Genomic DNA, 24,544 nt, shown 5'->3' on the forward strand with positions numbered 1-24,544 from the left:
CCCATGATCTTTCAGAGTCTGTAGTGAGAAGTTTGGAGTAAATCTGATAGGTCTGCCTTCATAGGTTACTTGACCTTTTTCCCTTCCTGCTTTTAATATTTCTTCTTTGTTTAATGCATTAGTTGTTTTGATTATTATATGACTGGAGGAATTACTTTTCTGGTACAATCTATTTGGTATTCTGTAGGCTTCATATATGTTTATGGGCATCTCTTCCTTTAGGGAAAAATTTTCTATAATTTTGCTGAACATATTTACTGGCCTTTTAAGTTGAGGATCTTCACTCTCTTCTACATCTATTTTCCTTAGGTTTGATATTCTCAATGTTTCCTGGATTTCCTGGATATTTTGCATAAGGAGAATTTTGCATTTTGTATTTTCTTTGATGGTTGTGTCAATGTTTTCTATGGTATCTTCGTCCCCTGAGATTCTCTCTTCTATGTCTTGTATTCTGTTCGTAATGTGTATCTATGACTCTTGATCACTTTCCTAGGATATTGATCTCTTTTGGAGAACCTGAGACATAAAATAAAAACCCAGAATTACTTTTCTTTCTTTCTTTCTTTCTTTCTTTTTATTTTTTTTATTTTAAAAGAAGAAGTTTATTAAGCATGCACTGAACAGAAGGAAAAGAACATATAGCAAGTAGCAAGTAGAACATTGTAACATTGTGTATATATCAAGTTATGGGGTTATAACTGAGATGATTGAAGTGGACTTATTCAAACCAAAGTCATGTTATCAAATAGAAGGCTTGCAAACCTACAGCAGAAATCAACTGAAGACGCTTGCCAAATTGAGCTTTTTCTCCTTGGTGAGCCTCCCTTACCTGAATTTCTTTGTTCTGCTTATTCCCCCCCTTACCAAAGGCATTTTAAATGTGATTATTTGATATCATTATGTTATAATTTTAGAAGCTTAAAGAAATTTTAAAAAACAAGTTGATATTTATTGAACACTTTTATGAACAGCTCTCAGCACTTCTCATTTTATTTCATATTCAGTTTAAAAGTATATATTTTTTTGAAAGGGGTGAGTGGCCCCATCTCCCAACTGGGGGCCTTGCCTAACCTCTGAATATGGTCTCTACAGGTCTCCCTCCTGTGTTTTTTTTTTTCTTTTTGACTATTTCAACTAATTTCATCTCTGTTGTGCCTGGAACCCTCTTTCTTTCCTGGCATCTGGGACATGCTGGTGGCTACCACCAGTTCTCCATTTCCCATTGCTACACCCTCTATATATCATGTCTGTCTCCTCTCCTCATACCTAATTGTCAAAGTCCCTCCCCTTCTCTCTTCCTTCCAAGTCCTTGTACCCTCTATATCCTGTGAGGATTTTGTTCCCCCTTCTAAGAAGTTCTGAAGCAGCTACATTTTGGTATTCCTTTGTTTTTTTTTTTTTACCAAGATATTTCTTATATACATTTGAAGTATTATTCCTTTCGGTTTCGGACAAATCCTCCCCCCCCCCTTCCTTATGGGTGTTCCCTCCCGACCCTCCCCCATTGCCCCCATAACAGTCTAGTTTGTTTTTGATCTTCATATGGTCTGTGAATAATAACTGGCATATGCTGGCCATTTGGGATATTATCCACTTATCAGTGAATACATACCATGTGTGTTTTTGATGACTGGGTTACTTCACTCAAGATGATATTTTTTTTTGTTCCATCCATTTGCCTAAATTTAATCATTGAAGTCATTGTTTTATTTTTTTCCTATTAAAACAGATATTTTAAAAATATGTGGGCCATAGAACAATAAATTTCTGTTTAGAAAGAGAATAAAAGCTGCAAGGATCTCTGTAATACGTTTTTTTTTAACATATTTTATGTGAGAATATGACTATTTGTATCTATTTTTTTTTTATTAACATGAGTATTTCTTATATACATTTCGAGTGTTATTCCTTTCCTGGTTTCGGGCAAACATCCCCTAATACCTCCTCCCCCTTCTTTATGGTGTTCCCATCCCCATCCTCCCCCATTGCCGCCCTCCCCAACAATCTAGTTCACTGGGGTTCAGTCTTAGTAGGACCCAGGGCTTCCCCTTCCACTGGTGCTCTTACTAGGATATTCATTGCTACCTATGAGGTCAGAGTCCAGGGTCCAGTCCATGTATAGTCTTTAGGTAGTGGCTTAGTCCCTGGAAGCTCTGGTTGCTTGGCATTGTTGCAAATATGGGGTCTCGAGCCCCTTCAAGCTCTTCCAGTTCTTTCTCTGATTCCTTCAACAGGGGTCTTATTCTCAGTTCAGTGGTTTGCTGCTGGCATTCGCCTCTGTATTTGCTGTATTCTGGCTGTGTCTCTCAGGATCGATCTACATCCGGGTCCTGTCGGCCTGCACTTCTTTGTTTCATCCATCTTGTCTAATTGGGTAGCTGTATATGTATGGGCCACATGTGGGGCAGGCTCTGAATGGGTGTTCCTTCTGTCTCTGTTTTAATCTTTGCCTCTCTATTCCCTGCCAAAATGTTCTTGTTCCCCTTTTAAAGAAGGGTAAAGCAGTCACATTTGATCATCCGTCTTAGGTTTCATGTGTTCTATACATCTAGGAGTAATTCAAGCATTTTTGGGCTATGCCACTTATCAATGAGTGCATACCATGTGTGTTTTTTCTGTGATTGGGTTACCTCACTCAGGATGATATTTTCCAGTTACAACCATTTGCCTACGAATTTCATAAAGTCATTGTTTTTGATAGCTGAGTAATATTCCATTGTGTAGATGTACCACATATTCTGTATCCATTCCTCTGTTGAAGGACATCTGGGTTCTTTCCAGCTTCTGGCTATTATAAATAATTGTCGATGAACATAGTGGAGCACGTGTCTTTTTTATGTTGGGGCATCTTTGGTATATGCCCAAGAGAGTATGCTGGATCCTCAGGCAGTTCAATGTCCAATTTCTGAGGAACACTCAGACTGATTTCCAGAATGGTTGTACCAGTCTGCAATCCCACCAACAATGGAGGAGTGTTCCTCTTTCTCCATCCTTGCCAGCATTTTGATGTGACCTGAGTTTGATCTTAGTCATTCTCACTGGTGTGAGATGGAATTCCAGGTATGTTTTGATTTGCAATTCCCAGATGACTCAGGATATTGAACATTTCTTTAGGTGCTTCTCAGCCATTCGAATACCTCAGTTGAGCATTCTTTGTTTAGCTCTCTACCCCATTTTTAATAGGGTGATTTGATTCTCTAGAGTCTAACTTCTTGAGTTCTTTGTATATATTAGATATTAGCCCTCTATAGAGTGTAGGATTGGTAAAGATCTTTTTAACAATCTGTTGGTTGCTGTTTTGACCTATTGGCAGTGTTCTTTGCCTTCCAGAACCTTTGCAATTTCATGAAGTCACATTTGCTCATTCTTGATCTTAGAGTATAAGGCATTGGTGTTCTAATCAGGAAGTTTTCCCCACTGCCCATATGTTCAATGCTCTTCCCCAATTTTTCTTCTCTTAGTTTGAGTATATCTGGTATTATGTGGAGGTCCTTCATCCACTTAGACTTGAGCTTTGTACAGGGCCATAAGAATGGATCGATTTGTATTCTTTTACATGCTTACCTCCAGTTGAACCAGCACCATTTGTTGAAAACTCTATCTTTTTTCCATTGGATTTTTTTTAGCTGCTTTGTCAAACATCAAGTGACCATAGGTGTGTGGATTCATTTCTATATCTTCAATCCAATTCCATTGATCTACCTGCCTCTCTCTGTACCAGTGTCATACGGTTTTTTGTTTTGTTTTGTTTTGTTTTTTATTGCTCTGTAATAAAGCTTGAGATCAGAGATGGTGATTCCCCCTCAAGTTCTTTTACTGTTCAGGATAGTTTTGCTATCCTGGGGTTGTTTTTTATTCCAAATGATTGCTCTTTCTATCTCTATGAAGAATTGAGTTGGCATTTTGATGGGGATTTCATTGAATCTGTAAATTGCTTTTGGCAAGATGGTCATTGCTACTATATTGATCCTGCCAATCCATGAGCATGGGCGATCCATCTTCTAGGATTTTCTTCAATTTCTTTCTTCAGAGACATGAAGTTCTTGTCATATAGGTCTTTCTTTTGCTTAGAGTCACACAGAGGTATTTTATATTGTTTTCGACTATAGGGTGTCATTTCCCTAATTTCTTTCTCAGCCTTTCTATCCTTTAAAGTAAAGGAATGCTACTGATTTGTTTGAGTTAATTTTACATCTAGCCACTTTGCTGAAGTTGTTTATCAGGCTTAGTAGTTCTGTGGTGGAACTTGTGGGGGTCACTTAATTATACTATTTACCATCTGCAAATAGTGATATTTTGACTTCTTCCTTTCCAATTTGTATCCCTTTGACCTCTTTGTGTTGTTTGATTGCTCTGGCTAGGAATTTGAGTACTATACTGAATAAAGGGTAAGTGTGGGCAGCCTTGTCTAGTCCCTGATTTTAGTGAGATAGCTTCAAGTTTCCACTTAGTTTGATGTTGGTTACTGGTTTACTGTATATTGCTTTTGCAATTTGGATTTTTCTTTGTTTTTGTTTTCTTTTTCTGTGAATGGAATGTAGCCCCTGATAAGTCTAGCCCCTAAAAAACCCCAAGTCCAAGAATAATAATTGAACAACACAAACTGAACTTACTAAGTTTAAAGAATGTAAAACAAGACACAAATTTAAGTGAGTAGAGAAAAGAAGGAGTTAATATATACCATATGAAACTGTAAAAGGACTTAGATTTTTTTCAAACATGTTATCTATTTTAACATTTACTTTTTATTCTCCCTTGTTTATTTTCAGCCTAATGGTTAACTTAAAAAGTGTAGACTTTAGCCCAAACTCAATACAAGTTGATTTCATGAGGTTCTGCCCCCACCATCCATTTTTTCCTTGATAATGCAAGGGAAAATGCCAAACTGTGAAAATAAATAAATAAAATAAAATAAAATTTCTAGAATATGTTTCTGCCACTGGGTGGTGCTCACAGTACATGTGAGATGTACTGTTTGGGTGAATTAATCTTAACACCCAAAGTTTATCTGGAAACCACAGAACATTTACTGTTTTTTGTTTGTTTTGGTTTGTTTTGTTTCAAAAGCGACTGATAAGATTGAAGAATTGTTAAACTTTATCACACTAGAACTGGTTTAAATGTTAGCTTGAGAAGCATTTCAATCTATTATCTTTTTATTAGATATTTTCTATTTACATTTCAAATGTTATTCCCTTCCCCGGTTTGTCATCCATAAATGCCCTATCCCATTCCCCTCCCCCTTCTTGTATGAGGGTGTTCCCCTTCACCAACTACCCACCCCTTTCCACTTTTCTACCCTGACATTCCCCTACCCTGGAGGTTCTAGACTTGGCAGGATCAAGAGTTTCTCCTCCCATTGGTGCTGAACAAAGCCATCTTCTGCTACATATGAACCTGGAGCCATGGGTCTTTCTTTGGATGGTGGTTTAGTCCCTGGGAGCTCTGGATGATTGATATTGATGTTCTTGTGGGGTTGCAAATCTCTTCAGTTCCTTCAATCCTTTCTCTAACACCACCATTAAGGATCCTGTTCTCTGTTCAACAATTGGCTCTGAGCATCCACCTCTTTATTTGTCATGCTCTGGCACAACCTTTCAGGAGACAGCTATCAGGTTCCTGTCAGAATGCACTTTTTCGTATCAGCAATATTTTCTAGGCTTGGTGGTTGTGTATGGGATGGATCCCCAGTTAGGGTAGTCTCTGGATGGCTTTTCCTTCAGTCTCTTCCCCAAACATTGTCTTTATATCTCCTGTATGAATACTTTTGTTCCCCCTTCTATGAAAGTCTGACACTTCTGCACTTTCGTTGCCCTTCTTCTTGAGCTTCTTGTGGTCTGTGGATTGTAACTTGGGTAATCGGTGCTTTCAAGCTAATGTCCACTTATCCATGAATGCATACCATATGTGTTTTTGTGACTGGGTTATCACACTCATGATGATAGATGATATGATAATATACATAAGTGGTCCCAAAACTTCGACCAGAGAACTCCTAAATACGATAACCAACTTCACCAACATGGCTGCATGTAAAATTAACTAAAAAAAAAAAATCAGTCGCTTTCCTCTACTCAAAGTGTTAAAAGACTGAGAAAGGAATTAGGAAAATGACATCTTTCACAATAGACAAAAATAACAAAATAGTTTGGTGTACCTCTAACCAAGCAAGTGAAATATCTGTATGACAAGAACTTTAAGTCTCTAAAGAAAGAAATTAAAGAAGATTTGAGAAGATGGAAAGATTTCCCATGCTTATGGATTGGCAGGATTAATATTGTAAAAATGGCCATCTTGCTGAAAGCAATTTATAGATTCAATGAAATCCCCATCAAAATGCCAACTCAATTCTTCATAGAGATAGAAAGAGCAATTTGCAAATTCATTTGGAATACAAAAACCCCAGGATAGTGAAAACTATATCCCACCATAAAAGCACTTCTGGGGGAATCACCATCCCTGACCTCAAGCAGTATTACAGAGCAATAGTGATAAAAACCGTATAATATTGGTACATAGACAGGCAGGTAGATCAGTTAAATAGAATTGAAGACCCAGAAATGAACCAACACACCAATGGTCCCATGCTGCAAAAGAGCTGCACACTCAAGCTGACCTGAGAACCTCATATTAGGCCTACCTGTTAAGGTTCTGTACCTCATATACATACTGCAAGCTTGAGAATCAGGTGTCAAGAAGAGGCTGGAAATCAAGTCTCAAAATCATAGATATTTGGAAAACAAATGAAATATGAAACATTACAAAATATATCCTTGTTTGTCTTTATTTCTTATACTTTAAATATGTGCTTTCTCAAACACAAGTTTAGTTTTTGTCTTAAATATTTGTAAAAAACAAAACCTTAGTGTATTTTATTTATATACAGATTAGTACAAACATCTAAACTACATGTCAAGTTTCATAATATAAATTAATATATGCTTTTAAACTTATCTTGCTTTAAATAGCATATACTCACAAGAAATAGAGAGTATAATACCAGCCTTAAATTCCATTTATCTTTATTACACCATATACAATGTTTTACTCACTAGGTATCCCTCTTACTGTGTTCTTTGTCTGATGAACACTGACATCATATCTTCGTTTAAAAGTACATACTTCCATGATTATTTGATTTCTAATAAACTCAGTCATATATGTACATTACTTTAAAGCTGTCACATATCTCAATGATAAATCCATAGTGTACTTCATATTGAACAAATTCAAATGGTTGCTTCTATATTTGGTAACTAATTCATTTACTGAATAGAATTCCCAGCAGAGCTGTTTATTACTAACCCAGTATATCCTCCTTATTACCAAGACTGTGATAATGGAATTTTTGTGGCATAGTTATTCCACATATGACAATATTATGTCTGAAAGAGAGATGAAATGGAAGTTTTATTTATTTATTGTGATATTTTTACATATTAATTTATAAATGACTACTTGAAAAATTAATGGCAAATTAATTTTAGGGTTATTGAAAATATGCTCTATATATGTAGCTTAAAAACAAGTTTTTAAAATCTGAAAATAATTTATATACCTAAAATATTATATCCAAAATAACAGCAAAATGAATGATGTACCTTTTAATTAAGACAAATAATGGAACTTAATGATAAATTATTTTCTTGTACTTTCTAGCACCTCAAAAATAATTTAATTTCTATTTGGAAATGAAGAAAGATGTTTGCGAATTTTTTTCAGTGTAGATTCTATGGACTACTTAGAGAGACAACATAAGTGAACAAGAAAAGTATAGTCCCTCTATAAACATAGGAGGAAACTGTGAGGTTTATATTTTCTTTCTTTGGTGATTTAGTTATAAAAAGACAACATCTATATTAGTTTAGGAAATAATGATTATTCTCATATTTCTTAGCCTGTTATAAAATTATTTAATGCATAGTTTCATTTTGAATTTTCTGTTCTTTTTTCTTTTTAAAATGGGCTTCAATGTATACTCTTGGAATTATAATTTTTCTGACTGATCTGTATCCTTATATTTATTTGATCTCATAAATTTAATACCTGTGATAGAATGAAAGAAGACTATTTCCTATGTATAGAGTGCTTCAAGGACAGCAATTCATTTCATGAAGTAGTTTTCTTCCTTTCTAGTACTTTTGTCTTCTGTGGTTTAGATAGCATAAAAATGAGTGCATTATAATATCTGAAATTTCGACAGAAAATTTAACTCAAAATTATCTAGCATCCTAAGATATTAGCAGAACAATTAGGTAAATAAAAGACATGTATGATATAGGTGAAAGTAAAAATGACTTTTATTTAAAACATATTAATCATATCTAATCTGTGTAATAACATAAACACATACTTTATCATTTCTTATACAAAGGAATATATACATTGTAAGACATCACCCCAAAACATACCAAAGTCTTTGTACTATTTGGCTATTCTTGATTCTTTGTTGGTCGAGTTCACAAATACAGAATTCACAAATATGAAAGACATGAGTAGTGCTTATCGTATATACATATATTTAGCAGTAAATAATGTAGGAATTAGATGCACTAAGAATTCATTTGCAACAGAATAAAGTCAAGCAATTAATGATACACTGAGGTAAATGTTAAATTAATGTTATCTTTCAAAATCTCATATTATGTTATATGAACATTTTATGATTATATAGGATATGCTGCTTATATAAAATTTTTAAAAATTGAGTTACTTAGGTATCATTATGAAGCAATAGCATAGTACAGAATATATGCTTAAACACTCTAATTGTGATATAACCAAGTATATATATATATACATATATATATATATATATATATCTTAAAAGAAATAATAATGAAGAAATTTAGACTGTTTCATTTTTTCTCCTTTTCACTTCTCTCACTAGTTTCTTTTCCTTCTAGATTGTATTTCATTTGACTATAGAAATGCTACTACTTTTGCTTTAGAAAACAGACTTGTTATTTTTTCCACTGTCATAGAATCTCTCATTCATCTCTCAGAGGCATGATTGAGGAAATCAAATCTCATGGTCTTTGAGAATATTCATCTCATAGAATAAAAGAGAGCTAACAGTGTGCAACATGTTTATGATAACTAATATGCAAATCTAATACACAAGAGAGAAGGTGATTATAATAGCAAGCTCTCTAAAGAAATACATTGAAAAATTTTATTGAATAGGTTCAAGAACAGCATGCCATTAGGGATCTTTAACATTTCTTAATGTAAACAAGGAACCAAGGAAATAGAAAATGAGTAATAATACACTAATAGACAAGTTCTCTGTTTATTATGATTAGCTTGAAAAGTCTGTGTCTTTCTATGTTTGCTTGTTTTATAAATGCATGGAATACTTATAAAAATTCTTTTTTCTATTGGATATTTACTTATATTTCCAATGTTATCTCCTTTCCATATTTCCCCTCTGTAATCCCCCTATCCCTTCCTCCTGCCTCTATGAGAGTGTTCACCCACCCACCAACCCATCTACTCCCTCTCTTTGCCCTGGCGTCCCCTACACTGGGACATTGAGCCATCACAGTGCTCAGGACCTCTCCTCTCATAGATGCCTGATTAGGCCATTCTCTGCTACATATGTAGCTGGAGACATGGGTCTGTCTATATGTATTCTTTGGTTGGGAGAGAGAGAGAGAGAGAGAGAGAGAGAGAGAGAGAGAGAGAGAATTTATATGAAAGAAGTAACTATCTAGTACAGTATGACAACTGTTTATTCCATTTAGATCCCTTTTAGAGGTTCTCTGTATCATAGATAAAATAATTTCAAAACTTGTACTCATGAGGGAACTGGATGCTGCCTTTTGAAAAGGGAGAAAGAAAACAGTAATTCAAGCACTCAAGCACACTGGATATCTTAACACATGGGCAAAGGGAGTTGGCAAGAGGAGAAAAAGTAAAAGCAATTTGTGAGCTAGAAGTATAAAAAAATATGCCAATTCAGCAGATAAATGCCATATGGGCATTGAGTGTGAGGATGGGGAATGACACTCCATATAGTAACAATGATCCAAGAGTCTGAAAAATGAAATTTAGGATTTTGGTCTTTGTAGAGAAAAGAGAGAAAGGGATGAAAGAAAAAAAGGGTATGAAAACAGATAGGCTTAATGTTGAGATTTCAAGCAGCTATTTCATACAAGAGGGTTTGGGATATATTATATATAATATATTCTCCTAAATATATTCTCCTAAATATAACCTGAATCGGTTATAGTCTAGTATGGAAAACAACAATCAAACTACCTTCTAAGAGTCTCTTACAAATTTCTCTCAGTACTCTTTCATTTTCATTAATATATCATTCTCTTCAAAATTTTTGGATGGATTCAAAGCAAAACAAACATGTTATTTATTATAATTTCTGCTTTCCCTTTTAAAATCATTTTGAACTCTCCCTAGATATATGCAATATCAGTTGCAATGATGATATTATCTAAACTTAAAACAAAATAGTGATCACTGCCAATGTAAAGAAGTATTGGTGCTTCACTCAAAGAGGTAATGAATTAATTTGGTTTAGCTGATATAAAATCATGAAAATTTTTCAGAAATTGTTGAGTCCAAAATTAATTTGGTTTAGCTGACACAGAACAAACATTTCAGAAATTGTGGAGTCCAAAAAGAGAGAAAGATACATGTTAAGTGGTTTATATATTTCAGTCATTTTACTTGTCTGTATATTTATTTTTTCTTCTATTTAAATATATTTATTTAAAATGTATATATGTCTGGCACTTGACTAGAATTTGTGCAGATCTTGGTTCAAATCCTAGTACTATAAAAAATATTTTGTGGGCCAGGCCTGAGGTCACAGATCCATTTTCTCAGTATTGGGGAAACAGAAGCAGATGGATCCCCATAAACTTTAGGCCATCCTGATCTACAACGTGAATTACAGGAAAGCTAGGGCTGCGTAGAAAAAATTCTATCTCAAAATAAATAAAACATGTAAATTCATTTATTTTAAATAAAAATGTGTTGGAACAAAAATGAATCATCAATTCCCCATGCTGCAAAAAATTATTTTCAAATTTACAATCTGCTTTGTTTATATTGTTGCTATATAGATTATTGAGTGGAAGGAATAAAAACTTTAATAACTTTGTACCACTTTATGATGAAGAGTATTGAAAGCTGAAAGTTATAATAATTATAAATCAATCCAATTCTAATATTTTATTGGTGCTGCATGTCTGAATTTATACTGAAAAATTTAAAAGAATTGTGTTGTGATTATATGACATTTAAACTTGCAAACAGTGGGTTGGAATAATGTCTCAGTAGTTAAGAGTACTAGCTATTTTTCCAGAGGCTCTGAGTTCAGTTTCAGGAACCACAGGGTAGCTCACAGTCATCTGTACAGATGCCCTCTTCTAGTGTGTATGAAGACCCTTATATACACAAAATAACCTTTTAAAAAATACTGGTGTATACTTTTATTCCTCTATTTATTTTTTAAAATAATTTATTGGATATTTTATGTATGTACATTTTAAATGTTATCCCTTTTCTCCCTCCCTTCCCTCTCCCCCTTGCTTCCATAAAGATGCTCGCACCCCTACCCACCCACTCATGCTTTAACACACGGTTGTTCCCCTACACTGGGGAAATGAGCCTTCACAGGACAAAGGGCTTCTCCTCGATTAATGCCAGACAATGCCATCCTCTGTTACATATGCAGCTGGAATCTTGGGTCCCTCCATGTGTACTCTTTGGTTGGAAGTTTAGTCCCTGGGAGCATGTCATGGAGGGGAGGGGGCTGGTTGGTTGATAATGTTGTTTTCCCTATGCAGTTGCAAACCCCTTTTGCTCCTTCAGTTCTTTCTCTAACTCCTCCATTGGGATACCGTGAATGGTTTCAGATCTCTGAATCAGTAGGGCTCTGTGATCCATTCTAGAATGTCTGAGGGAATATAACTGAAATTTAACGGTGAAAGCCTCGTGGTCAACTGAAACGGAGAAAACGCTCATAGCCATTTTTTTCTCCTCTTACAGATCCAATGTATTTTCCATTAAAAAATGTTCAATTCGGAGAATCCAAAACTATCAAGGATAATGCGATGCTCTCATGCTCTTCTCAATGTAGATGGAATGACCTGCCTCAAGGTTGAAAACCTGGCCTACCACACTTCATCTTATACCCTGAAGCACATATTTGAGGATTATGGGCCTGTTGGTGATGTATTCATCCCCCGAAATCATTTAACTGGAGAGAACTATGGCTTTGCCTTCATCCATTTCTACAACAACTGTGATGCCAAGGATGCCGTGCATGGCCTACATGAGATTTTACTGGATGGCAATAAACTGAAGGTACAAATGGTACACAATGATGATCTACATTATGCTCAACCTGACTGTGGCCATGGAAGACAATACCATTATGAGGAAGAAAACCATGAATTACAGAGACAATATAAAAGACAACATTGTTCCAATACCAGGATCCAAACCAGATCTCAGAGCAGATTGTCTCCAGACAACTCAGAATCCAAATCTCAATCTCGTAATCACTCCCACAGAAAATCGGCATCAACCAAACGATCCACGATCCAGTCTTCAGTGTCTACTCAAAAGCTGCCAAACAGGGCCTGTCCAAAGTCTAGAAACTGCCCAGGAGAAAAGAAGAAACCCAAGTCTAAGTCTTCATGTAAGAGTGTCTTCAAGTATCCTTCAGGAGGAGGTAGGCCAAAATAGGTTAAAAATTCCTCAACAAGTAGTCTGAGTACTAGGAAGCATGAAGGTAAAGGAAGTGAGTTTTTGATAAAAAGTCAATAGAAATATAAAAGAATGATATATTGCACAGGATTTAATTATAAATGTTGTGATTTAAACTTAGTTTTATAGCTGCTATTTGAATATTATTTAATTCACTGGAAATTGTTGAAAGATTTAATATTTTCTTATTTAGGAATCTGAAGTAAAACATAACTTAAGACTAAGAATGCTTAATTAAGAAAAATGTTAATAGAGTATTAGCTTCATTTGAAGCCTCCTATGAAAATGTCTATGTTTCCTTCTTATCTAAAATGCAGTAAAAGCACAATTTCTTGTAGCTTTCATCCTTTCAAGTTAAAATCCCATAAAAATTGTAAATATACTTTTGCTTTGTATTTCTCTCTATATTTTTCACTTCAAACAATAATCAAAACTTTCATAGATATAGAGATATTATAGTTTCTTTAATAATTTATCAGGCAAAATTCTAATATTTTTACATTTTTGAAAGAATCAAGCACAACTGTATAGCTGCTGAGGAAGTGTATTTGGCTATTAAGGTGACATTTCCAGTAAAGATTACTTGATAACTTTAGAGCTTGAAACTGCTATGGAAACTGTTTCTCTTTGTGTTATGCACTTGCTAAAACTAGTTCTACTGTCGATCTTATTTATTCTTTACTTCACGGTTACCATTATAAAATTTCTGAATCAGAAATGTATTCAATTCATTATGTTTTCAAATTGGAAGTAGATTTATTATACAATATATTCTGATTATGGTTTCTTCTCTCTCAAATTTTCCAAGATCCTCCTCAACCATCCAAATCCATCCTCTGTTACCCTTCCTTTTTATTTCAGGTTTTTGGGCATCTGCACAGTATCAGCATGGGTTCAATCTTAAGAAATGGGCCTTAAATCTAATCAAATAATATTTTGTTACTCTAAAAACTTTTATGCCACTGTTGAATTTGTCTATCTTGCAGACGGATTACCCTTATAAATCAAAAATATTGTGGTTGGGTTATATTTTACATTTTTTCTTTGATGCCAGGCTGGGTATTTTCTAGTACAAAGAGCATTAGTCAGGAGGAATGAAGGCTTTAAGTAGGCACCAGTTTTATTTCTCCATGTTCAATGAATTATGTAGATGTGCTCAGCAATATGGATTTAGCCTCAATTTGTGGAGAGCAACCTCATTTGTTTTGGAGTTTCTGTGAGGCCGCTTTGGCAAGAACTTTATCAAATATAACACATTCCTGGCACTAAAAGTTTCACTTGGTTGTAAGAGATATCTACTGGGGCATTGCCATCCCATTATTTGGTTATTAAGCTTATATTACTTTTATATAAGTATATTTTTAAGAATAATTTACTAGAGAGGTTTTCATATAACCCCTCAATTGGTCCTTCTGTTTAGTTTTCTCTTCCTACACTTAAACCCTCTTCACTTCCCATCTATTTAATCATCCCATGCCATTTTCCCTATCATAACTCTGGTATAAAACCTATAAACTTTATCATCATGAAAAATATTTTTATATGTCATTGGACTTGGTTTGAAGGAATTTTGAAGGATTTGGTTTGAGAATTTAGGTATCTGGGCTCATGAGAGAAATTGGCCTATAATCTTCTCTGTTTATTGTTTCTTTGTGTGATATATGTATCATGGTAATTGTGGTATTATAAAAAAATATACAGTGTTCTTTCTGTTTCTATTTTGCAGAATAATTTAATGAGTATTGGCAATATTTTGAAACCCTAGTAGAATTTTGTACTAAACCTATCTGGCCCTGAGTTTTTAACTGTTGTTGTTGTTGTTGTTGTTGTTGTTGTTGTTGTTGTTGTGAGACTTAATTCCTACTTCTATTTCACTAGAGCTGTGGGTCTGCTTTAATGGATTATGCAGTGAGTGTGGATTTAACTTTAGTAGGTTTTTTATATCAGGAGTTTTATGCATTTCTTTCAGGTTTTCAGTTTTTTAGAGAACACATTTTTAAAATAATGACCTTACTATTCTCTGAAATTTTTTCTTTTGGTGTCTGTTTTTATATCCTCCATTTATTCTCCAATTCTATTAATTTGGATATTGTCTCTCTACATTTTATTTAATTTGATTAAGGGTTTGCCAATCTTACTGGTAGGTTCTCAAGGAACCAACTTTGCATTTCATTGATTCTTTATTATTTTGTTTCTTTCTGTTTTATTAATATCAGCCCTGAGTTTGATTATTTATTGCTCTCTACTACTTTGAGATGTTATTTCTTGTTTTTTCATCTAGAGCATTAATATCTGTCTGCCTTTAAGCTGCTAATGTTAAATCTCTCCAAATTTTCCTATATAGGTATTTGGTGCTATTAATTTGCCTCTAGAACACCCTTCCTTGTGTGGTACAGTTTTGAGTATATGGTGTTTTTAATTTCATTAAAGTCTAAATGTAGTTAATTTCCTTCTTCATTTATATCTTGACCAATTTTTATTCATCAGTAAGTGACTCAATTTTAATGAGTTGGTAAACATTTTGTTGTTTTTGCTTTTGTTAATATTCAGCTTTAATCTCTGCTGGTCATGTAGGATAAAAGGTGCTACTTAAATTTTCTTATAACGATTTTGACTTGCATTATGTTCAAACATTTGATCTAGTTTGGAGTAAGTTTCTCCAGGTACTGACAAGCTGGATGGAAATGTTACATAAAAGCTCGCTAAGTTCATTTGATTTGTAATATTATTTAGCTACAGCATTTCTATATTTAGTTTTTGTCTGCAGGATCAGTATATTGGTGAGAGCTGGGTATTAAAGTTACACACTATCCCTCTGAGGATGATAATATACAGTTTTTATGAAGTTGCGTGCCCCTAACTTTGGTATACAAATGTTTAGAATGGTAATATAATCTTGGTAGATTCATCTTTTAACGAGTATACAGTGTCTTCTGTCTCTTCTGATTAGCTTTTTTGATGTCTTTTTCATACGATATTAAAATTGCTCTACCTGCTTCCTTCTTGGGTTCATTTGCTGCTTAGAATATATTTGTTGAGCCTTCTATCCTGAGGTGATGTTAAAGTTCTTTTGATATTAATGTGCTTTTCTTGGATATAGCAGAAGGATGGTTCCTGTTTTTATAATCCAAGATTTTAGATTGTATCTTTTTATTGATAAATTACTGATATTGAGAGTTATAAATGAGAAGTCCTTGTTGATTTCTAGTATTTTGTTGCTATTGTTTGTGTCCCTTCCCCATCTTTTTATTTGCCAGCTAAAGATTATTTATTACTTGAGTTTTATTGAGTGTGGACAACCACTTTTAGTTGAAGTCTTTTCTCTAGTGCCTTCTGTAGAGATGAATTTGTACGATAGATATTGTATAAGTTTGGTTTTCTCATGAAATGCTATTTTTCATCAATTATGATTGATAATTTTACAGCATATAGTAGTTTAGTCTGGCATGTTTTGATTCTTTGCATTTGAAGAACAGGCCAAGGCCCCTTTGTGTTTTAGAGTCTCCATCAAGAATCAGTTCTTATTATAATGGGTCTGGTTTCATGTAATACTTGGTCATTTTTCTTTTCAGTTTTTAATATTCTTTCCTTGTTTTCTGTGATTATTTCTTTAATTATCACATTCCAAGGGGACTTTCTTTTCTGGTTCAGATTGATGTTTTATATGGTTCTTGGGCATTGATACACAACTTCCATTGGAAGTTAGTAAAATTCTCTTCTATGATTTTGAGTTCATGTGCTTTGATATATATCTTTCTATTGTCATTAATTTGACCTTATCACAGCATTCCCAGATTTCCTGAATGATTTTTGCTTGGATTTTTTAAACTTAATACTATATATACATATATGTATATGTATATATAATGCTATAAATATATATATATATGTATATATAATATATATTTCTTCTGCCTTATTATCAATAACTGATATTCTCTCTTCTAAGCCTCTGATGGTACAGCTTATATCTGAGGGTTTTGTTTAATTTTCTAAGTTTTCTATTTCTAGTTTTATCTGAGTTTGTGTTTTTTTTAGTGATTTTATTTCTTTGTAAATTCAGGCACCATGTCATGAATATCTTTCATTATTTCATTCCACTGTATATTCACAGAATTCATTAAGGCTGCCTGGTTCCTTCTGCAAGTAGGAAGGTGTCAGAAATGAATAGACATGCATTAGAAGAAAAAGGTAACGGGGGCTTCAGCAAAGAATAAGGGGGATCCTGCTGACACTTTATTAAGTGTCCAGATGAAGTCAGAGCTATGATAGGAATAGAAAATCCTGTATGAAGGTTGAAGCAAGGTAAAGAATCATCTAGAGAGATAGAAATGAAAGGGCTCTAATAACCTTGGATATGAATCAGGAGTGGGACCCTCCAATATTGAAGTTGAAGTGGCAGGAAACTGTAAGTAGGTTGTTATCAGCCAGATGGTAAGAGGGCCAAAAATATCATTTGTGAACATGAGTCCCTGCCAAGTGTGTTCACTTGTAGAGTACAAAGTGTTTCTAGGTATAGATGCTAAAAGGAAGGGATGAGGGTAGACAAAAGGGGGAAATTAATGAGTTCACAAATGCAGGAATGCTGAGATCACTGTAAGTAGAGTGCCCAGGGGAGGAACATGGGAAGGCAGACCCTTCCAAGTGATCTACTATAAGGCTGGCAATGAGGCTCGAAGACTTGTAGTGGTAGGTAGAAGAGAAGAAAAAAAAAGTTTCTATCGGATTCCCAGCCCTTCTTGCCTCTGAGTTCTGTGATAGAGAGCACAGATTTAATATTTAATTTGACTTGTTTATGTCATGCTTAAGCTAGTAATCATTACTAGCAATGAAAATAGCTATTTAGATATGGCTCATTCTATATCCCTCTTTTGCTCAGAGAGCTGGATTCAGGTATACTAAACCAAATGACCAAGATTTTGAGCTTAATTGTTTCTCCCTTGTAAAGAAATGTAGCACTGACTTAAATAGCATAAGTAGATATTACAGGCAAAATATGTTTTACTCAAGAGGTAGTAATATATATATATATATGTATATGTATATATATACATATATGTCTTTTATTTTGAAGAAATAATACCAAAATCCAAATTATAGACTGCATCAAATATTCCTTTTTTAATTGGATATATTTCTTAATTTATATTCAAATGCTATTCTCTTTCCTGTCTATAAGCTCCTCCCTCTCCCCCATAAGGGTGTTCCCCCCACTCACTCTCCCTTACCACACCTCCCTTGACATTACCCTGCCCTGGGGGTCTAACCTTGGCTGGACCAAGGGATTCCCCTTCCACTGGTGTCCAACCAGGCCATCCTCTGCTACATATGCAATAGGAATCATGGGTCAGTCGATGTATATAGTTTTTGTGTGGTGGTTTAATTCCTGGGAGCTCTGGTTGGTTGGTATTCTTGTTCTTATGGGGATGCAAGCCCCTTCAGCTCTTTCAATCTTTTCTCTAATTCCTCCAATTATTTCTTAATGAATTAATTTCACATTCTGATCATAAGCCCCCAGTTTAAGCACATTTTCAAAGTGAGTGAAATCCTTTCAAGATTCTTGCTTATGTCTGACATAGATTTTTTTCCCGCAACATATGAAAATGCATAATTACAAATCCTCTACTTAAAACCTCATGGTTATATTTCAATACTGAGATTTAATTTTAATATGTTTGCAGCAGATTTTCCAACTTCTATTACATAGTCCATATCAATCATTTTCCTATACATATGCAAAAGTGAAAACACAATACATTTGGGTAATATGTGCTATTTCCTTCACATGGAACCTAAATGGACAATGCAGATTACTGCAGTATTAGACAACTCATTTAGTATAGAGAACAGTACTTCAGTTGGTTTATGCAAGATAGATTTCTTAAATAATTAAATACATTAAATATATAGTACCAAAATGTCTTCATTAAAGAACCTTAAATGAAGAATATTAAAACAAGTAAGTGGAGATTGGTAATACTAATAAATTAAAAAATCTGTAAAGTAAAATGATATTGTAAATAAGGCTTATTTTTCCATAGATAACTTGACTAAACTAAAACCTCAATACCAGATCAATAAAGTCATAATTAAAACACAATTATACTTCAGTTTTCCACACTTCAATTTTCTCCTTCTATCATTTCCCATATAATCCTATCCTTACACCTTTTCAAATTTATGACATCTTTTTCTTTAATTATTAGTAATACATTACGTAAGTATATTCATATGACATATTGAGTACATTTAGTGTTGCTTATATGAATAGGATTCCTGGGTTGACGACTTGGTATTGATCTCCTCCCTGATAATGTAGGATTCCCTCTCCCAGAAGTCATTACTTGTCTGTTATTCTGCATCAAGTATGAGGCCCCTTGAGATTTCCCTCTCCCATGTCAGTATATCTATTAATGATATCAATATTTAGTTTATGATTTTTGTTTGTTTTGACAGTTTTTTTTATGTTGCCCAAAGTATACAGACGTTTCTATCCTACTTCCAGCCAAGGGTCCAGGGAGGCATTACCAGTCTTGACTTAAGTCTATATCTGTTCTAAAAATGCCTATAACATTTTAGTTTTCTTCTTTATTTTTTATTATATTTATGAAAAAGTAACATAAAGCTGAAATGATGCTTTCAAGCAAAATCTGAGGAACAGGAAGCCTCATACAGAATGTATTTATTTAATATTTTGTTTGTTATTCAAATATATTCAAATATATTTGCTAAGAAATAAAATATAGCTTGCAGTTCATGCTTGAAAACACAAAATGCTTACCATTGTGCTATGCAATTCCCCCATTTCCAAAGAGCACTTTGAAACAGTTTAAAATCCTTTACACAATGTGGAATGGTTTTGATAGCATAAGATGAAGACATTAATATTTTATTTTGTTTTAAAAATGAGAGGCTACAATTGAAGAGCGTTAGTTCTAACTCTGATAAACTATCAAATATTATGATAAATATCAGATATAGATATGATTGGAGACGTTCACAAGGAGAAAAGTCAATTCTTATGCATCTGAAAATGAAAACTACTTCAAATAATTAATATTGCCTTGGGAGAGCATTTTGAAACATATGGACTATTTAATGTCCAACTAGCACTAATCCCTGTAATTTAGATTAAAATAATTGGAGCACATTAGAACTTAAAAGGGTCTATGAAAACAAGTACCACTGGTGGAAAGCCAGTGATAGGCAGTGGTTTGTAAAGCATAGTAACATGGAAATACTTTCTGATTTAGGGTAAAGTAAAACTTAATATGCGTTTGGTACCCACTTAGTAAAAAATGCAGAAGATAATGAGAGCCTAAGAAACTCCTCTTTGTTGACACTGTGCTACAGATTGGGGTGAGAGAGTCTTAAACAAGGAGGAGCCACTTCTGAGGTAAAATTAACTGTATTGAATTCTGCTACTAATGGTTATTTTAAGAGTTAAGTAGAGTAAAACACAGCTCTTCTTTTCTAACACTGGGGCAAGAGTCATTGTTTCACTTGTTCAACAAGAGAGAAAGGCTGATTTTCTAATAGTAAAGGGAGTGAAAGTATATCACTCCACGGATGACAAATATAGATTGGCTCAGGATGAAGTTTTCAATCAATTTCTGAACAAGCTAAAGGAAGATTACAAATTTATTAGTGAAATCAATGTACGAAGCTTCATAGGTGAAAGTCTGGGTTCTTTGATTTTTCACGTGTTATAAACTTTTCATTGTAATGACCTTTTAGCTCCTTGCTCAATTTTATATCTGACATTCCATTAGTTTTAAAGGCAATTGTAAGTAGAATTATTGACCCTTATTGTCTAGCAGCATCCTCAATGTTAATATGTAGAAAGATTATATTTCTTAAAATGTTTACCAAATCTCACAGTTTTGTGGTAAAATTCTGGATGTTAAAAGGGATAGAATAGGAGGCTTATGGTCAAGAAACCGCAAAAGGGAATAACATATGAAATGTAAATAAAAATATACAATAAAAATACAAAAAAGAATCATGTATTGTGTAAGAGTAATTCTAGTAGTCTGTGAAACTATTATGTAGAAACCCATGTTTTTTTAGATGAAATAATATCTTATTTCCCTGTACTTGTTATATTAGTATTTGCTGTAAGTATGTCATGTGTAGCATTCTTTATTTGGCAATATGTTCCTTCTATACATGGCTTTTAAACAACTTTCATCAGGAAAGGATTTTGAACTTTTTCAAAGGACATTTCTGTATCTATTGAAATGGCACATCATTTCTGGAGTAGTCTATTTATATGGTGCATTGCAGTTTTTTATTTGCATATATTTAAACATGCTTATATCTGTAATGAAATAGATTCAATTGTGGTATATAGTTTTTTAAGAATTTTTTCATTAAAAACTGTCAAATTGGTTTCCAAATTTACTGTACAAGTATGCTCTCCTACCAGCAATAGAGGAAAGTTCCCCTTGCTCCAGTCCTTATCAGTATGAGCTGTTCCTTCATTGTTTTATCTTAGCTATTATGATATGTGTACCATAGAACACAAGAGTCAGTTTTTTTGTACTTCCCCTGATGGCTAAGGCTATTAAACATTTTAAAAAGTGATTCTTAACTATTAGCCTTTCCTCTGTCGAGAATTTTCTCTCTAAATATGTACCCCCATTTTTAAGTTGGGTTATGTTGTTTGTTGATATCCAGTTCCTTGAGTTATTTATATATTTTTGTATATTAGCCCTCAATAAGATGTGGAGTTGGTGAAAACCTTAGCCATTATGTAGAATTGTGTGCTTATATATAACCACATTCTAAAATATTTGCTAATTTAATAAAAATACTAAAATATCTATGTATTGCAATTGAACTTTTTCTCATTAGAGATATATAAGCATTATAAATGTATGTTTAAAACAGCTGTCTTTTGACAGTGCCTCTTGCCTAATATAAGTTTCATGAGATCCCAGACATTTTTTATATTTGGGCCTCAGCTATTGTTGTACTGTTCAGGAAGTTATCTTCTGTGCCAATAAATTCAAGGCTATTTCCAATTTCTTTTTGAGTAATCTACCTTACTGGTTCAATCTTTTTGCTATAGATATGCTGATGATACTGATGTATTCCTAGATTCAATACTTATAAATCATATATACCCTCAAATTTATCTATGTTTCTATGGGATTATGCTTCCAAATATAGTTCACAAAACATTTCTTAATACCTTCTTTAACTTTACTGCTATATGTTTCCATCTCTATTATTATTGATTTGAGTTCTCCATTTCTTTTTATTAGTTTTGCTAAGGGATTTCGATCTTGTTTGCCTTTTCAAAAATATTTGCTTTGGTGATTCTTTGTATGCTTTTGCTGTCCATTAAATAACATTCTGCCCTGATTTTTAATATTTCCTTCAGTCTACATACTTTGTTTTTTTATTTCTATGACATTGATGTATACCATTGAATTATTTATTTGGAATCTCTTTTATTTTTTATTGGATTTTTTACTGACATTTCCCAGTTTCCCATCCATAAAACCCCTATCCTATCTCCCCTTCTTGTATGAGGGTGTTTCCCCACCCAACAATCCATGGCTTCCCTTATCCCTTCCCTGATATTCCCCTACACTGTAGGTCCAGACTTGGCAGGACCAAGGGCTTCTCCTTCCATTGGTACCCAGCAAGGGCATCATCTGTTACATATGCAGCTAGAACCATTGTTCTCCATGTGACATCTCTTTGTTTTTTTAATGTAAATATTTATTCCTATAAACTTCCATCTTTGAATTTCCCTTATGGTTTGTGAAATGTTTACATAAATTACTTTGAAATTCATATTATGTGAGTGTATTGTACAGAAGCTCTTACCTGTTCATTAGTATCTGGGGTTATAATTGGTTGTGCTTGAATTTGAATTTCTAGGATCTTGGTAATTTTTTTGTAATAATGGCATTGAATACACTCTCAATGTCTTTTTTTTTCCTTTTATATTGGATTTTTTTTTTTTTTTTTGCTTTTCAGCTCAGCTCTTGGATTTTTTTTTATTGGACATTGTCTTTATTTGTATTTCAAATGTTGTTCCCTTTCCTGATTTTACCTGCAGCCTCCTACTCCATCCAGCTACCTTCTGCCTCTATGAGAGTGGTCTAACACACACATACCCACTCCCTACCTCGTCCCTGCCCTGGCATTTCCCAACACTGGAGAATCTAGCCTCCTCAGGAACAAGGGCCTCTCCTCCCATTGATGCCCAACAAGGCCATTCTCTGCAACATATAAGGCTGGAGCCATGGGTCTGTCCATGTATACCCCCTTTTTTGATAAATTTTTTGGATATTTTTGTTTACATTTCAAATGTTATTACATTTCCCAGTTTCCCAGACTTAGGCCATTTATTCTAGCCCCCTCCCCTCCTTCTACAAGGGTTTTCCCCTCTAAACCAGCCCTTGTCCCATTCTCATGACATTCCGTTACACTGGGTGTCCAATCTTGGTAGGATCAAGGACTTTTCCTTCCATTTTGTGCCCAACAAGGCCATCCTCTGCTACATATGCATTTGGAGCCATGGGTTAATCCATGTATAGTCTTTGGGTAGTGGTTTAGTCTTTGGAAGCTCTGGTTGGTTGGCATTGTTGTTCTTAAAGGGTTGCAAGCCCCTTCAGCTCATTCAATCCTTTCTCTAATTCCTCCAACGGGGACCCCATTCCCATTCCAATGGGTTTGCTGCTAGAATTCACCTCTGTATTTGACATGCTCTTGCTGTGCCTCTCAGAAGACAGGTATATCAAGATCCTGTCAGCATGCACTTCTTAGCTTCATCAGTTTTAATCTAGTTTTGGTGAATATATATGCTTGTATATATGCATGCTGTATACCCAGGTGAGACAGGTTCTGAATGGCCATTACTTCAGTCTCTGCTCTAAAATTTGCCCCTATATACCCTCCTGTGAATGTTTTTGTTGCCCCTTTAAAGGAATGGACCAGTAACACTTTGGTCTTCCTACTTCTTGAGCTTCATGTGGTCTGTGGATTGTATCTTGGGTAATTCGAGAATTTCTGCTAATATCCAATTATCAATGAGTGCATACCATGTGTGTTTTTCTGTGATTGGTTTACCTCACGTAGAATGATACTTTCCAGTTCAATCCATTTGCTTAGGAATTTCATAAAAATTGTTTTTGACCACTGAGTAGTACACCATTGTGTAGATGTACCACATTTTCTGAATCCATTCCTCTTTTGAAGGGCACCTGGGTTCTTTCCAGCTTTTGACTACTATGAATAAGGCTACTATGAACAAAGTAGAGCATGTGTCTTTGTTGTATATTGGAGCATCTTTTGGGTATATGCCCAAGGGTTATATAGCTGGGTCCTCAAGTAGTCCAATATCCAATTTTCTAAGGAACCTCCAGACTGATTTCCAGAGTGATTGTATCAATTTGCAATCCCACCAACAATGGAGGAGTGTTCCTCTTTCTCTACATCCTTGCAAACATCTGTTGTCATCTGAGTTTTTGATCTTAGCCACTTTGACTGGTGTGAGGTGGAATCACAGGGTTCTTTGATTTGCGTTTCCCTGACCACTAAAGATGTTGAACATTTCTTTCGGTACTTCTCAGCCATATGGTGTTCCTCAACTGAGAACTATTTGTTTATTTGTACCCCATTTTTAACAGGGTTATTTGGCTCTCTAGAATTTATCTTCTTGAGTTCTTTGTATATTTTGGATATTAGCCCGCTCTCAGATGTAGAACTGGTAAAGATCTTTTCCCAATCTGTTGGGTGCTGTTTTTGTCATAATAACAAGTGTCCTTTGCCTTACAGAAGCTTTGCA

General features: G+C 34.3%; 1 protein-coding gene across 1 annotated transcript in view; it reads left to right on the forward strand.

Annotated features, from left to right (window-relative positions):
* Positions 1–12,075: 12,075 nt before the first annotated feature.
* LOC116888617 (E3 ubiquitin-protein ligase RLIM-like) overlaps positions 12,076–24,544 on the forward strand; it is a 29,553-nt gene continuing 17,084 nt past the window's right edge. Inside the window, 1 exon segment of the mRNA XM_032889915.1 lies at positions 12,076–12,703. Within this exon segment, the coding sequence (XP_032745806.1) occupies positions 12,076–12,703 (628 nt within the window).

The sequence above is a fragment of the Rattus rattus genome, chromosome X, assembly GCF_011064425.1.
Source record: "Rattus rattus isolate New Zealand chromosome X, Rrattus_CSIRO_v1, whole genome shotgun sequence".
Lineage (NCBI taxonomy): Eukaryota > Metazoa > Chordata > Mammalia > Rodentia > Muridae > Rattus > Rattus rattus.